The sequence below is a fragment of the Crotalus tigris genome, unplaced genomic scaffold, assembly GCF_016545835.1.
Source record: "Crotalus tigris isolate CLP2741 ecotype Arizona unplaced genomic scaffold, ASM1654583v1 scf7180000018548.2558034, whole genome shotgun sequence".
NCBI classification, from domain to species: Eukaryota; Metazoa; Chordata; class Lepidosauria; order Squamata; family Viperidae; genus Crotalus; species Crotalus tigris.
In genome coordinates, this window is record NW_024097071.1 from 1,399,304 (window position 1) to 1,416,046 (window position 16,743).

General features: G+C 39.7%; 1 protein-coding gene across 1 annotated transcript in view; it reads left to right on the forward strand.

Moving 5' to 3' along the window:
* UTP20 (UTP20 small subunit processome component) overlaps positions 1–16,743 on the forward strand; it is an 87,909-nt gene that overhangs the window by 33,773 nt on the left and 37,393 nt on the right. The window contains exons 21-27 of the mRNA XM_039354101.1: positions 296–539; positions 1,114–1,329; positions 8,515–8,605; positions 10,975–11,060; positions 11,659–11,784; positions 13,085–13,251; positions 15,789–15,997. Of these exons, the coding sequence (XP_039210035.1) occupies positions 296–539; positions 1,114–1,329; positions 8,515–8,605; positions 10,975–11,060; positions 11,659–11,784; positions 13,085–13,251; positions 15,789–15,997 (1,139 nt within the window). The remainder of the gene's footprint in view (positions 1–295; positions 540–1,113; positions 1,330–8,514; positions 8,606–10,974; positions 11,061–11,658; positions 11,785–13,084; positions 13,252–15,788; positions 15,998–16,743) is intronic.

Here is a 16,743-nt window from a genome sequence, read left to right on the forward strand (position 1 = left end):
TGCTTGCTATTTTTTTTTTCTTTTCTGTCTCAAAGAACACAAAACAATTATTTTTATTGATAGAAGGCCTAAATTTCTCGAAGTACACAATTTTCTGGGCCTGCTGCAAAACCCCAGTGATTGAACAGTATTCACTAAAGTGGAACTCTTAAATTTTAAGTTTTGTGTAATTCTTTATTAACCAAAACTATAAATAGATTGGTTGTAAATTTGCAGTAATAGGTTAGCTGGCATGACTAAAAAGAGTCATTTTTAATTTTATTTTTAATGGTCATTTTGGTGATTTTTTTCATAGAAAAAGAGCTACATAATGAGCTAGAAGAAGAACCAAAAACAGTTACGGATGTTGGAAGTGAGGAAATCTATCAGCATCATGTCAGAGCTTTGTATGATGAGCAACTGAAATGTCAGACGTGCTGTAATGAGAGAATGGATCACACAAACTTTAGGTTTCTCCTTTGGAAGGCAATGTCAAGATTTGCATGCAGGGTGGAATCCAGGTCAAGAGAACTTTCTCCACTTCTACTAAGATTTATTAAGTAAGTGAGGATTTTTATAGAAGAAATATTTATATACATGTTTCCCAATCACTTTTGGAATTACTTGGTTATTCAGCTAAATCATAGGATGGAATAGTTCATATTATAACTTATCAACAAGGAAATCTGACTGTACTTGCTACTCCCCCCCCATCCCAAGCACTCATGACAAACAGACTATGGTGTATAATGGACTGTGAGGAACAGTAGCAAGAGCTGCAACCAAGACATTGATTAGACAAAATCTTAAGTCCAAAGCAGAAATGCAGTTTTGAGTAAATGTCTTAGGCCTGATCACCCCAAGTTCTATTGCAGGTAAGAGAGTGGGGAGGGGGGAGGTGCATTCAGATGTGTAAGATTCTGTTACTTTAACGCTATAATAAAATTAGTTTAGTGAAGAATCTGCTGGGCCTTGTGTGCACATCACAAACATTAAAAGAGAGGGAGAGATAGGGCTACAAAGAATAACAATGATACAAAAGAGTTATTATCTACTGAGGCACAAATAAGTCACTAGAATGAATTGAAAAAAGATAGGTAGGAAGACCAACTCCTGTATTTTGTTTTGTTACAGCAATGAGTATTATCCTGCTGATATACAAATAGCCCCAGTGCAAGATCTTAGAAAAAAAACCAGTTGTAGTGAAGATATAAAAAAACATCCGGAGAAGATGGATCTTCAAGATACAACCGAGGATGAGTCATATGACTTTGAAGAAGAGAAGCAAACTTCTGAAGGCCAAATGACTGAAGAGATGCCAAAAAGGAAAACCAGAAGAGCTGCAACAAAGTATGTTCGTCTTAATTGCAATGAAATGATAAGGGTTTTCAAAACTTAATTTGGCCTGGAGTTCTTGTTATTCAACTGTAACATGCCTTGCATAGTTTCTTAATTCTTTCTCTTTGTCCAGTCATTAGAATATGTAATAGGAGAACATTTTGGTCATATGTTCATTAGGCTCACAATTCAGGTTCAGTAATGTGGTTGATTTGTTAAGCCCATGAATTAATATAACATGGGACTACAGTCATGGATCAGAGACAAAGTGAAAAGAGTTCATATTTAGCTTTATTGACTATGTAGAGCAGACATGTGAAACAAAAGAATTGGCCCATATTTGGCCTGTACGGCTACCACAGAGACGGTGAGGGACTGGGCCCTGCCACCCCGGACATGGGTCTGCCCGGCCTGGCCTGGCCGGGCAGTCACCCCAGGTGCGCGCACAGGAGGTGGTGAACATGCGAGGGCCGACAGTGTCTGGCAGCAAGGAGTCTGCAGCCTGCCGTGACCACTGGGCCAGCTCTCCAAGGAGCAGGCATTGCGGTAGCACCGCAGGCATGTGATGTGGACCACCAGACGTGCCTACTTCATCCTGTCTGTTTTTGCTTGTGGTTGGAGAACAGATCACTGCTGGTAATCTCCTTGGCCCCCTTGTGGGTCTTGCCTTTGGCCCACAGGTGGAGTGTGTTCCCCTCATGCACCCAATACACCTTGGCCTCACCGTGAGCTGCTGTCACAACAAAGCCACTACCAGCTTGCACAGGTCCGTTAGGCTGCCACTGCCGCCCGGAGCTGCAAGCCCCTCCAGCACAAAGGAGGCAAAGCAGCCTGAGTAGAGGTGGTAGAGCATGCCCAGACCCTTCGGCGCCATGGCCGCCCAGGCCAGCCAGGATCGCATGCTTCTTCCCCGTCTCTGCTGTGCCTGGGTGGCTATGCCACCAGTGGGGATCTGGCTTTCCCTGCTCGGATTGGTCGTCTTTTGTCTGCTGGGCCTGGGCGTGCTCTTCCACCTCTACTTGGATTTCCTAGCTGGCTGCTTCACCTCCTTCGTGCTGGGTGGGCCTGCAGCTCTGGGTAGCAGCCTAATGGACCTGCGTGAGCTGCCGGCGGCCTCGATGGTGGCGGGGGCCTGGAGGGGGCCAACATGCATCGGATGCCTGATGGGAACACGCTCCACATGTGGGCCAAGGGCAAGACCCGTGAGGGGACTAAGGAGATGATCAGCAGTAACCTGCTCTCCAATTGCAAGCAAAAACAGATGGGACAAAGTAGGCGCGTCTGGTGGTCTGCATCATGTGCCTTCACCCTGACATTGCCTGTTGCTGGTGCCACCGCAGCGCCTGCCACTTGGGGATCCAGCCCATTGGTGGCAGTGGGCTGTGGAGCATCAGCACACTGTGGCTGCTGATGGACACTGTCGGCCACGTGTGCTCACTACCCTCTACACGTGGAGGCCAAAGGTGTCTGACAGCAGTCACCCCGCCCCTTGCCTCATTTTGCCTCAGCCCGTGGCAGCATCCCCACCCTGTCCCCTGCCTCGCCTCACCCCTCAAGACGAACCCTCCCACCCACTGCCCTACCTGTCAGAGATTCTTGGAATCCCCAACCTTGCCCGACCTCCATAGGAGCTCCCCAATGCGAGCAACGATGCAAAGTGAGCGATGAGGTGGCCAGGCCTACCCCAGCCACGCCCACCCAGTTGGCTGTGACCAGCCTGGCCATGCCCACCCAATTGGCCACACCCATCTGGCTCCCCCAAGGGCAACCATAATGCTGATATGGCCCTCAATGAAATTGAGTTTGACACCCCTGATGTAGAGGCTTATGATTGTGGATAACCCTTAAAAAACATTGGTGCTCCTCATCTGTATGATAACTATCATGTTTCCCTGAAAGTAAGGCCCTGTCTTATATTATTTTTGCCTCAAAAAGAGGCATTAGGTCTTAATTTTGGGGATGTCTTATATTTTTCGTGACACCTGCCTCGCCTTGCGGTGATGGCACCAACAGCCCCATCCAGCAGCCCATGTGGCTGCTGGCCCACTTCTGCAGCCGCTTGCAGCAGGAGGCCACGCAGCCCATCATGCCGCTGCTGCCACAACAAGGCAAGGCAAGTGGAGGAGGGGATGGAGCTGCCCCACGTGCCCCACACCCGCTTACTGGTACTTCAGCCCCCCTCCACCAGCCCATTCCTTGATCAGCAACCTTTCACTTCCCTCCCGAGCCCGACTGCCATGCTACAGTGGATGGGATGGGGGAGTAGGCCCAATCCCCCTCCGCTGTTTCAGAGCCACGGGGCAGTGACGATTACCGTCTCTGCTGCCACTGCGCCGCTGGAGGGGCTTTCTTTAAGCTTCACCTCACAGATCACTTGCCCGGGCTCAGCCGCCAACTCTTTATCCTCCGCCGACTCTCCCGGCCACCTGCTTCCACCAGCTCTTTGAATTGGTAAGAGGGTGCAAGGTGCATGGAGCAGCTCCACCCCCTCCCTCACCTGCCTTGCCTTGTTGTGGCTGCAGCGTCGCGATGTGCCGCACACCCTCTTGCCCCATTGTGGCAGCGAGGGGGGACGGAGTGGGCAGGATCCTAATGAGGGCTTATTTTTGGGGTATGACTTATGTTAGCCCCCCCCAAAATCAGGGCAGGTCTTAGTTTAAGGGAAGGGCTTATTTTGAGGGAAACACGGTAGGAAGCAACAGAATGGAATATGTTGCAATTAAATAATTCAAAATTGGGAAAGATCTATGCAAACATTGTATACTGTCCTCTTATTTATTTAGCTTGTATACAAAATATATCAAAAGAAATATTGGACTGGAAGAAATATAATTTGGATTGAAGAAGTGAGAAAATTTAAGGAATATTTTTGAAGGTGAAACAAAAACAGGTTATTGTTCAATATTTAAAAAAAATAAGATTATGTCAGCAGGCAATACCAACCCCATGAAATTTCAGCAGAAATTGAAATAGTGGTAGGATTTATAATTTTAAGCTTAAAAATTTACTGCAGTCAAGAAATCATGAAAGAGTCACGAAAGAGTTTTCATCATGTCTTCTGATTACTAGTTGGTGTTCATGTATGCATTCTGCCAGATTTCTGTCTGTTTGTCCTACGTAGTGCCTGTTGCTGTGTATGTTCTAGATGACTTTTTTCTGTACACTTGTGTTTCTAGTTTGCAATTTGCAGTTGTGATCTCTGCTGATCAGGATGTCCAGAAAGGGGAGTGCTTGTTGTTTTCTTCTCTGGTAAACTGGATTCCTTTAAAGATGTTGATGAGGGAACTTCCGGTTTTGCACGATAGCAACCAGTTGCTGGCTTGCAGATTCTCCGCACGCTCGCTGCTAATTTCGTTCTGCCAGGGGACCCTAAATGGGTCTAAGTTGCCCCGGAGAGGCAGTGAAGAAAGAAGGGTGATCCAGCAATTCTGGAATGATGGCGGTCGTTCTGTTCGACTTGGGGAAAGCCTTCTAATCCAACAGGGAAAAGGATGGCCATACTTCATCGACCAGCCCAAGCTACTTGCAACCGAAGTCCAAAAGTACTAACCAGCACAACTGTGAACAGCTTGTTTGAAACTGGGTCAGGAATTTGATCTTCTCTTTTCTATTCTTTATTTAATTTCCTGGAAAAGATCCCCAAGAAGCAAAATACCTCGTAAAGGGAAGGAGGGAAATTTCTGTCTTACCCTTATACTAATGGAAGTGGCAAATTAATTATTTTTATGGAGGATCAAAATATATGGAAGTGAAATAAATATAAAATCTGAAATTTAAAACTTAAATCTAGATAAATTTAATATTGTTGAATGGTTAAGATTATTGTTCTAAAGATTATTGTTCATTTTGGAAATTGAAAAACAAAGATGCTGACATCTAGTGGTGGATAAAGACTATGACAGCTATAACTTTCATATAAGACTTGGCAAAACCTGGGAAAAGCTAAACTTCAAAGCTTTAACAACAAAGAACAGCTGTGACAAAAAAAGAGAGAAATATAGATTTCAAAAAAAACCTTTTTTGATCTATTTGGATTACAGATGTCTATTTAACCGGGACTCTAAAGCTATTTGCAGAGAAAAGAAAAGAGAAAAACTCAAATTCTTGGCCATCATGGATCAGAGACATGTAGACATCATGTTCAACAAGAAAACATAAATACTCCACAGGAGGAGATATATAGTATACTGCAACTAATTCAAACAATGATTTTAAAATAAAAGAAAGAAATTCAAAATAACTTTGGAAATACAAATCAATCTATTTCCAAGTTAACTCTACAACAAAAAAATTCCCAGAAAACAACAATAGAGAAGGAGCAGATAAAACGCATAAGTGGATACAAAATTGAGAATAGAGACTTAAAGATGGAACTTAACAAAACAAGGAAACATGATTTAATCCTAGTGGAAAAAAATTCATAGGAATTGGAAAAAACAATTTATCCCTTAAGATTACAAAATAAATGTGAGGACAAAAAAACAGATTGGATAAAATGGACTGTAGAGATGTCAGGAACATTGGAGAGAAAAGAAATGATAAGAGAAGCGGAGAGAAAGAAAAAGAAAAAGATTTTCAACAAACATGGAAAGGCAGGAGCCCATACAAAGACACTTTATCTGATTTACTTTTTATATCTACAATAACATTTCTGAACATATGGAAAGACCTTTCGACTCAACAAAACACATTCATCAAGAAAGATATTGGGCAAAGGAAAAAGACTAAAGTGGAAATCAAGAAAATAGATGATGGGACCTACCAGAGAGAATACTTAAAAAAAAAACATTTGTTTGAATATGGTTAAAGAAATAGAAAAGATTTGGAATATATATGTCATTCTAAGAGGGATGAATCCCTCAAATAATATAGTATGCTTTTTTCCCTTTTTTATTCTATTTCTTGATATGAGTAATATAAAAAATTGAAATGGCTTAGATAAAGGAAATGTTTTAGATATTTAAATGTGATTGAATTTAAGAAATTATAATGGATAAAAATGTTTTGAATAAGAGTTAAAGGACTAGAGGACTAGATGTATTAAATGGAATATTTAAAGATTAAACATATTTTTAATTATAGTTAAAAAGAATTAGAAATCTTGGAAACAAATATATATTAGCTTAGGATGGATATATATTTCAAGTAGTATGTTATTTTTTATGTTTCTTTACTCTTCTCTCTTTTCTTTTTTTTTTTTTACTGTTTTATCTATTCCTTAAGAAATGTAAAAGTGCTGAGATGGTTCATATGGAAAAAGTAGACTTAAATTTTTAAATGTAATTCATTTTTGAGAAAATCTTAACCAGTAAGAATACTTTGAATTTTGTGGGAGAAACAAGTTTAAATAAGGACTGTAACAGGATCTATGATAAGGCAACCAGAATGATTGGATAGAAAAGAAATATTATATTGATACAATTTTTACTTTTAGGAATATTGGGGGAAAATATTTTTAACTGTTATCTATCAAAACAATAAGAATTGTATTAATTCAATGTTTGCAAAAGAGGACATTTTGGGGAAAAGAGGAAATCAACTAAAAGCATTATGTGGATTATGGATTATAGAAATCAATTATTAGTGATCATTTAACAAATGTAAATTCAGACAACACACTGTTCACCAATTATTAAGTGATTTATGCTTTTAAGAAAATAAAATATATTACAAAAAAAAATAAAGATGTTGATGAGGTTCAATGGCTGTTTTCTAATTGGCCCTTTTTATTATGATGAAGGTGTCTACATATCTGAACCATATTTGGGTTGTATTTGTGGAAATGCTATGGGCTTCTAGATATTGCATAACAACCTCCGCTATAGAACAATTAACCAGTGGAACAACCTGCCTCCAGAAGCGATGAATGCTCCAACATTGGAGGCTTTAAAGAAGAGACTGGACAGCCATTTGTCCGAAATGGTATAGGGTTTCCTGTCTGATCAGGGGGTTGGAGTAGATTACCTCCAAGGTCTCTTCCAACTTTATTACTACTACTACTATTAGTAGTAGTAGTAATCCTGAAAGTAGTAATCACATAAGTGACCTTAGTTTGTCCATCAAATTGGAAGTATGTGGTCAGGCAGAGGAAGAATCTATGACCACATTGCTCCACAATACACCTAATGTAACCAAATATACAAAGATTGAAATGCCCAGGATTATGAGATCCATAATCTTGTGTGTTTCAATCTTTGTGTATTTGGTTAAGTAAGGTGTGCTTTGGAACAATGTTGTCATAGATTCTTTGGCTTATCCCAGATCTGTAGACGTGAAAAGGGCTGTGATATCAAATGAGACCGTGATTTTATCCTCATCTATAGTATTGACTCTGATTGTTTGAAGGCACTGTTTTGGGGAGTTGAGAGTCAAACCACTAGAATATAAACTGAGAGCAAACCCCACTGCTTACTAGCACTGATGATTTTACCTATTTTGGATAATGAAATGCCTATAAAAAAACAACTAAGCTTAGAGAGCAAGGACCCCTCAATTCAGTACTGGTATGAGAATTGTTTTTCATACTTGTAAGAATTCTAATAACTTTTTCCAAAAGTCTGCTTCAAAGAAGCAAATACTGATAGATAACCATGACATAATGATATTATTTGGGTTATCTGGGGTTAGAAGTGACTGACCAACAAAGTGGTCCCTTGGATTTTACCAAATTAAATGAATTAGTGTTACCTTCTCTGGAAGAAATATGAGACTGGAATTTTCTGTTTTTAGTTGATAAAAAAGTGTTTAGTTTTCTGCAGCTTGGCATAACATCCAAACCCAGATAAATTGGTCATCTTATTCTTAATATGATGAATGGAAGTAGATTTCAAACTGTATGGAATTGGCTTTTTTGTTGTTGTTAATCATTAGCTAAGGATAGTTAATGGGGTTTGGGTGACATAAATGTAGCTATCTCAGAATGGAAGCGAAGGTATCTGAAATCACATGTGCAGTCCTGGCTTGTTGCTTTTCATAATAGCTGAACCAAGTCAGGCTAATAGTCATTGCTAGATTCAATAAAATAACCCAGTGATCTTTGAAAAGAGCTGTGTAAATTTAAGTACATAAGATCATTTTTAAAAAAGCATTTGATACATTTGTTTGTTGTTTTGAAATGTTTCCATATCAAAAGGCAACTTTTGTTGTTGTTGTTTTGAGTTTTTACTGACAAATGGTCTCTTCTGTATTGTTTTTCAGGCAGCTTATCAGTCACTTACAAGTTTTCACTCAGTTTTCAAATCCTCGTGCTTTGTATTTAGAACCCAAATTGAATAAAATATATGTTCAGGTAAGAATTTTTTAAAATGATTAATTAAAAAATGATTAAATGATTAATAAACATGCATATTTATTATTTTGCATCTTGGAAATAATTTGGGAAAAGTTTTTGTTTCAGAATTTGTTCCCAGCCTGATGTTTCCAGAGAGACTTGAAAATGCCACTTCCGGAATTTCTAGCCAGCATGACAGTGACTAAATTATTCTCAAGAAATTAGTTGTTAAATGAATGAATGAATGAATGAATGAATGTAAACATAAGATAGGTAAAAAGAAAAAGAGAAAAATAATAATAAATAAAATGTATTCACATGACAATTTGAATTGTGATGTTCACATTAGAAATTAATAATTTCTCTTTTATGATCTTTCTTGGCTGGTGGTAGAATTATTATGATAGTAGTGAGGAACAGCTTAAATTAGCCTTCAACATATTAAGAAAAATCAGGTACAAGATCTAGGCTTGTATATCAGGGGTTCTCAAGCCCTGGGCCATGGCCTGGTACCGGGCTGCGGCTTGTTTGGAACTGAGCTGCAGAAGCAGTGGGTTAGTGTGCATGTGTGTGCAGCTCCATTTGTGCAAGTGGCGAGCACACATGCAGGTGCAAATGGAGCTGCAAATGTACTTACCACCAGTTATGTGGAATCATCTGCTCCTCCCGCCAGTCCTCAAAGCCGGAAAGGTTGGGGAACGCTAAAGTATATGATGAATTTTTGGGGAAAGGAAAAGCCTTACAGAATTAAGGATTTAAGCGAGATAGTGTAGGGATTGCATAAATGTTTTTGGATTATAGCAACTGATCATGCTTTTTGACAAGCTGATTCTTGGAGATTCCTGTTTTGAGGACCATTCTTTTTAATGTGCAATCTTTACAGCAACTAGAGTTCAGTAGTGGAATGTAAATCATTTTCATAGTAATTAGAGCTGCCTGTCCCAAATTCCTTGTTGGTAATATGAAGCATTACCACAGTTTAGGAATAGATATTAGGAGTCTAAATGGTAATTATTAGAGGACCAGTAGGAAAGCATATAAGTGTTTCAGATTTTTACAGTGGTATAAGAGCACATGATTGAAGTTCATGGATTCTAGGTATAAGAACAATTATTAAAATGGCAAAAACATTCCCTGCTTGTGGATTCTGCTGTTTGCATAATTACTATCCTCCAGGGCAGTGTAAATTATGACAAAGTATTGATTGTAATATGCTACTTTAGAACGGCTTTTCAACCAGTGGTACGGGTACCACCTATGGTACATTGGCATCTGGCAGGTGATATGCGACCATCCTAGAAAAGTGGTAGTGGGGGAGAGGAATGAGCTGAACCAGTGGCAGCACCGCACAAGCCTGAGCGAGAGATGGCTGGAGCTGCAGGGCTGTCAGGGCTCAGTGGAAGCACCAGGAGCAGTGCCACTTTCCAGCTGATTGGGGCTTCTTCGGGACTGTCAGGGCTCAGTGGAAGTGCCAGGATCAGCGCCAGGTTCCAGCTGGAGCTCAGCGCTGATCCTGGCACTTCTTCTGAGCCCTGAAGAAGCACCAGTCAGCTGAAATGTTGCCTTATCTCCAGGGTCTTGTGATTTACATTCAGATGTGTGGCAACTGATTCATATTTATGACAGTCCCAGGGTCATGTGAAGTGACCAAAACCTGCTGCAACTACCCATCAGACGGGGGGGAATAAAAACCACACACACCCCACCCCACCCCCACTGCCAATCCTCAACAGAAATGCTCACAACAATGGAAACCTCAGACAGGAGGAAGAGCGCCACCAGGTGGGCAGGCAGGTGTCTTGCTCGGCTGCTCGGGGGCACTTTTTTCAGTGCCATTGTAACTTCGAACAGTCACTAAGCGAATTGTTGTAAGTTGAGGACTATCTGTACTTCATCACTTTTTTCTTTTCTTTTTTTTTTTTTGGGTCATCAAGTTTTTGACACCTTGCTAGGCGACTGGTGGTACTCGGATATTGCTGTATCTTAAAAGTGGTACAACGGGTGAAAAGGTTGAAAAGCCCTGCTATAGAACAACTCTAACACATTTATTTTAACCTAGGTTTGTTTGGGGAGGGAGCCTCGTGGTATCTGAAGCAGAACATCCAGATTCAGCCACAGTTTTGTTCCATAAATCAACCTTGTGAACTCTCAAGTTTCTTTCTTCTGCTATGTATTCAAAATGGACATTATATGTATATATATATATATGGCATATTTATATATGCATATAGCATGTATATAAGTGGTATGTATGTGTATGGGTAAATATATTCTTTCTTTCGAGACAGGCAACAGAATTTCATTTTTAATGTTGGCCAGTGTGCTCACAGTAAAAAATAACAGTAAAGGTTATCTTATCTTACCTTATCTTAAAACATTATTTTCAGCTGCTGACCCATCAAGACCAAAATGTGCAAAAAGTAGCTCTTGACTGTATCATGACTTACAAGCATCCACATCTTCTGCCCTATAAGTAAGAGAGTGCATTGAATTGTATATGATTATACACTCACAAATATAACTTCAGATTTAATATATAGATTCTGGAATTGTGTTACTTTCTCTTGCTTTAGATCACGGGTGTCAAACTCGTCGCATCACGTGATGTGTCATGAAGTATTGCGACTTTTTTCACATTGCCGGAGCTGGGGTAGGCACAGCCTGTGCATGATGCAACTGGCCCATGTGCCGGCAGTTTGACACCCCTGCTTTAGCACATTTTTATTTCCTGGATTGTAATATTTTAAATGTGTACTTACCTGGTTTAATGATATACATTGTATCATTACACTAGCTTATGGTACATTTTTATTATAGAGTGTGATTCAAAAATGAGACAGAAAGATAGAACATATTAAAAAATGAATAGAGGCTCCTTGTTGTGTTGGTATTTTATTCAATTTATTTTACTTTCATGTTATATATTTTGTAATTTTTGCTAGTCATTGATTGAATAAGCTTTACTGTTGTCAGCTCTCACATATATCTTTTCATATATTAAAAAGTTTGTGACCTTATATTTTAAAAAAATTATGTAACGAATCTTTTTAAGTTGTATTATGTGCTTACAGAGAGAATTTATATCGGCTATTGGAAGACAAGAGTTTTAAAGAAGAAATAGTTCATTTCAGCATTTCTGAAGAAAACAGTATAGTAAAACCACAGCACCGACCAGAACTTATTCCTGTTTTGATGAGGTAAGAGACTTTTGTATGTTAATATAGACATTGGTTTACCTTTTATTGCTTTAGGCAGTGTGTGTTTTTACTTCTTAGAGTGTAATATTTTAAACTTCTACTTGCACGGCTTACCAGACTATACATGCTTTGAATGTTTAAAAATAAAGTCTTACCTCCTGTCTCCCAAAGAAGATGGAAATTCTGAATCTATTGTCCAAATATTACTGTAAACATACCATCTTTGTACTAAACTTGTTACTTAACTTATGTTCTTGTATAAAACTACCACCACAACTTATTTTTTTAAAAGTGGCTTTTCTCTGAAATTATAAAAGCTAACTTTATTTCTAATCAAACAAAGGCGAGATTGCCCAACTGTGAGCTTGACCGTAGACCCTGGTGAGGACCAGTTGTGGTGAAATGGTTATAATGCTGATTTGGGATTGGAAAAAAGTCTGTCTCTAAATACCATTAAGACATGAGGTTTACTTTGAACTATTTACTACTTCCTACTCTAACATAATTCAGAGATATTGTAAAGATAAAATGGAGGCAAAATGGTTACCATATGCATGTAAACTGGGGTTTAATTAAATATAGGGTTATTTGAATCAAACTTGGCTCCTAGTGACAGCTACATAATTTTATGGCAACAACATAGAAAGGGTTTTTTTTTTTTTTCAACATTCCAGTAATCAGTAGCCCTAGGTTTTCCTGATGATCTTCTGTCAAAGTTTCATGCCTGATCCTGCTTAGCTTTCCAATATCAGCCTTGGAGAAACGCAGCCCAGAGCTGTGTAAAGTGGGTAACTGTAAAAGATAAAATTATAAATAAAATAAATGTGGGTAAAGAATGAAATAAGTTCTAATAAGTATGGATGGAAGAATAAAACAACTTCCAGTTGTGAATTATTTTGCAATAATGTTCATTATAATCATTGATCAGACTGATATCTTACCTTTATCTTTTATATCTCAAGATGTTTATTACTACTATTTTCCCCATAACAAAAACCCTGTGAGGTGGATTGAGCTGAGAGGGGTGACTATCCAATGATCCCACTAGCTTCCATGCCTAAAGGAGGACTAGAACTCATTGTGTTCCAGTTTCTAGACCAGCATTGAATCACCACACCAAACTACATCTTTGATTTAGTAGTAGTAGTAGTAGTAGTAGTAGTAGTAGTAGTAGTAGTAGTAGCAGTAGTAGTATTTTGTAGTGTCCTAGAAATTTCTACTAGGACCAGCCATACTGAGCTTTTGCCTATAGACCCATTGCTTCTGAAAAGCTAACATGATTTCTTCTTACCCCTTGAAGGATTCTGTATGGACGGATGAAAAACAAAACTGGAAGCAAAACACAAGGGAAATCAGCAGCAGGGACCCGTATGGCTATTGTTTTGAGATTCTTGGCAGGCTCTTTGTCTGAAGAGATAAAGGTGTTTTTGGATCTGCTCTTTGAGCCTGTGAGACATTTCAGTAATGGTATGTTTTTCACAAGAAAAAAAAATTAAGTTTTGGCAAATATAATGGAACTGTCAATATGTTTAAGGTGATTGAAGCTTGCAGAAATAAACATAGCACAAAAGCATATGGGAACTGTCTCTACTGTCAACATTGCCTAGTGAAGATTGAGCATGGCCTGTAGCCTCAGAATGTTGAATATATATTGTAAAATAATATTACTTTATTTCTATGCATGTATTATCGCATTGGCTCATTGCTATTGTTCCTTTGTACTGCCTAGAATATTTAAAGAATGAGATGGTTTTAAAAATGTATAAATTAATTAATTAGAAGAATGAGTGAGAAGTGAAGCGTTGGATGACATGAGTGGTTTCTTAACATTTAAAGCAGAGTATGGCATTTTCAATGTGATTGGTGACTTGGTAGCTCCAGTTAATACCACATTCATATGAAACAATCACTTTCTCTCCTGTTAATAGCAATGGAGAAAAAGCAGCTTTCCTTCATTTCCTTTTCCTTCCCCACCCCTAACTCTCTTACTCATTTTCTTCCATTTTTCTTTAGATTTTTTTATCCCATTTTTATTACCTTATAAATAACTTAAACGTACTCTTTTCTTACCCCAAAGTTACCCAGCTGACTTTCATGCCTAAAGTGGATCTAGAATCTCCTGGATTTTAGCTGGTGGTCAAGACTTCAGAATATGATGACTTCAATGGGCTCTGTGATGAGTTATCAACCCTCTTAGAGCTAAGGCTAATTCTTAGAGGGCAAGAATGAAAGTTTTTAGTCACCTAGGCAATTGCTCTGAGAGTGCTCTAAAATTGATGTTGAGTCCTCTTACTCAATGCTAATACTTTTAAGAGTTAAGTGGCCTTTCAGCAGCCATGCCATAACAACATTACATAATGGTGACAGGTAAAGCCAGTGGTAACAGTGGTTGAGAATTATGTTCAATTGTGATGAACTGCAACCTGTGATTTCAAGGATTACGTGGTCTTGGCATTGCCTATGTGAGACCCCTAATATTCTAAAGGAGGTTGTGGCTGACTAATCAGAATCTTGAACATGAACCTGCCTGTAGGACAATTATATCCTATAACATTTTGTGTTGACTCCAACTTTCTTTAATGTAAATTCATGAGCATGAGCACCATGTGCAGCAATAACAATGAAGCAGATGAGAAAATTGTCTTGTAATATTAAGAAGATAGGTTGAGTAGTTGATTATGGGAAAGTAAACCTTTCTAGTTCTGGGGATTAATGCTGGATCAGCAGTATCTATCTAGTGCAGTGGTTCTCAACCTTTTTATAGCTGCGACCCCGGTTGTAAGTCGAGGACAACCTGTATTTCCCTGCCTGGGAGTGCTGCCCCCTGTGCCGGCCGAGGCATAGCTGGCAAGGGGCAGCGGCAGGCAGGCCCAGGCGCTCCCAGGTGGCCGCGGCAGCAACAGCACAGGGCGACCACCGGCTGGGCCACCAGCTGGCCCAGCCCAAGGCAGGTAAAAGCACCCGCTGGGCCCCACACGCGCCAGCAACCCTCCCTGCGCCCGCCACTGCCCCGCTAGTCTTACCTTGGCCACCGCCTGTTCGGGGCGGCGGCAGGCAGGCCCAGGCACTCCCATGCGGCCGCAGCAGCAACAGCGCAGGGCGACCACCAGCTGGGCCACTGGCTGGCCCGGCCCAAGGCAGGTAAAGCATCCGCCGGGCCCCACGCGCGCCAGCAACCCTCCCTGTGCCCACCGGCCTCCCACCTCCCATCCCCGGCCCTCTTTTACTTACTTTTTAATTGCTCAGCAGGGAGGGAAGCTTTGCAGAATGTTCGCCTTGCAGCACCGTTTGCAGACTCGGGCTTTTGGCGGGCTCAGCAGGGCAGACACAGCCTGGACAATTCCTATTGCCTTTTGAAAGCCAATAGAATTAGACTCTGTTCAAGAGAGTCTATTCTATTGGCTTTCAAAAGCCAATAGAATAAGAGGGAGTAGCACAGCTAGGAAAAGGGGAAAAAAATGGCGGACTGCGTTGTTTGGCGACCCCCATGAAATGGTCGTTCGACCCCAAATGGGGTCGCGACCCACAGGTTGAGAACCACTGATCTAGTGGAACAGGAGAGTTTGCATCTACCTAGTTACTAAACTAAGTCATCACATCTCATAGGTCTTGGTTAATGTGAAAAGCAGTTGCACTTTGAAAATATGAACATTCATCCTGTGTTAGAATCCTAAACATCCTGTTTTTGAAATCGGAAATTGGTTTGTTAAGTGAGACTAACATGTATGCACATGCAGAATTTCGGCCTTCTCCCTCTATATTAGTTAGAGTGTTTTCCTCCATTTTTAAATATCATCTTAAAATTTGATTCCACAAACTGGGCATTGTCTTGTAGCTAAAGCACAACCATTCTTAATTTGCTAATTTCTAAATACTATGATTAAATCTTGAATCTAGATTTACACAAATGAAATATTGAACAGTAACCCCATTCTGTAGAATGTTTATCAATATACATTATTATTCATTATTCTTCTCCTCTTCTACATTTTCTCTGTTTTAAGGACATTGCCACTCTGCTGTGCTTCAAGCTATGCAAGATTTGGATTTATCTCAGGTCCTACCGTTAGGCCGTCAGCATAGCCTTTTCAACAGTTTGGAAGTAGTACTAAAAAACATGGGACATCTAATCAGCCAGAACCTGCCTGAGATTTTACAGATTTTACTTTGCATGACAGCAACAGTATCCCACATTCTTCAGCAAAGAGAAAAGGTGAGAGCTGCTGCCTATTCAAGCTGACATGAGAGTTAAAAAAAATATCTTGGTGTGATTAAGAAAGGAATGCTAGCAAGCTAATTTGGTATTCTTTCTCATTTAGTGTGCTTGAATTAAAGTACTAAAAATAAATGCTTACCCAACATTAGCATAACTTGCAAGGGATGCATTTCAGTTATTTTACAAAATTAAACATTTGGTTTAATTTCTAAATATAAAACAAAATGCAATGTGTATATTTTAAATATACAGTATCAACAAAAGATTATTGATAATATTAATACAGGTAGTCCTCGACTTAACAGTTCATTTAGTGACCGTTCAAAGTTACAATGGCACTGAAAAAGGTGACTCATGACATTTTTCACACATATGATCATTGTAGCATCCTTAAGGTCACATGTTCAAAATTCAAATGCTTTGCAAGTGGTTCATATTTATGACGGTTGCAGTGTCCTGGGATCATGTAATCATCTTTTTCAACCTTCTGATAAGCAAAGTCAATCCAGATTCACTTAATAACCATGTTACTAACTTAAGAAATGCAATGATTCACTATAGCAAGAAAAATTGCAAAACGGGCAAACTCACTTAATTATTTCACTTAATAGCAAAAATGTTAAGTTCAATTGTCATAACTCGAGGACTACCTCTATTAGCAACCTTCTGTTGTCCTTGTATACGTTTGGCAGGGAGAGTCATGCTGGGCTAAATACAGTGTACAGGTTCAGTGCTATGTAATA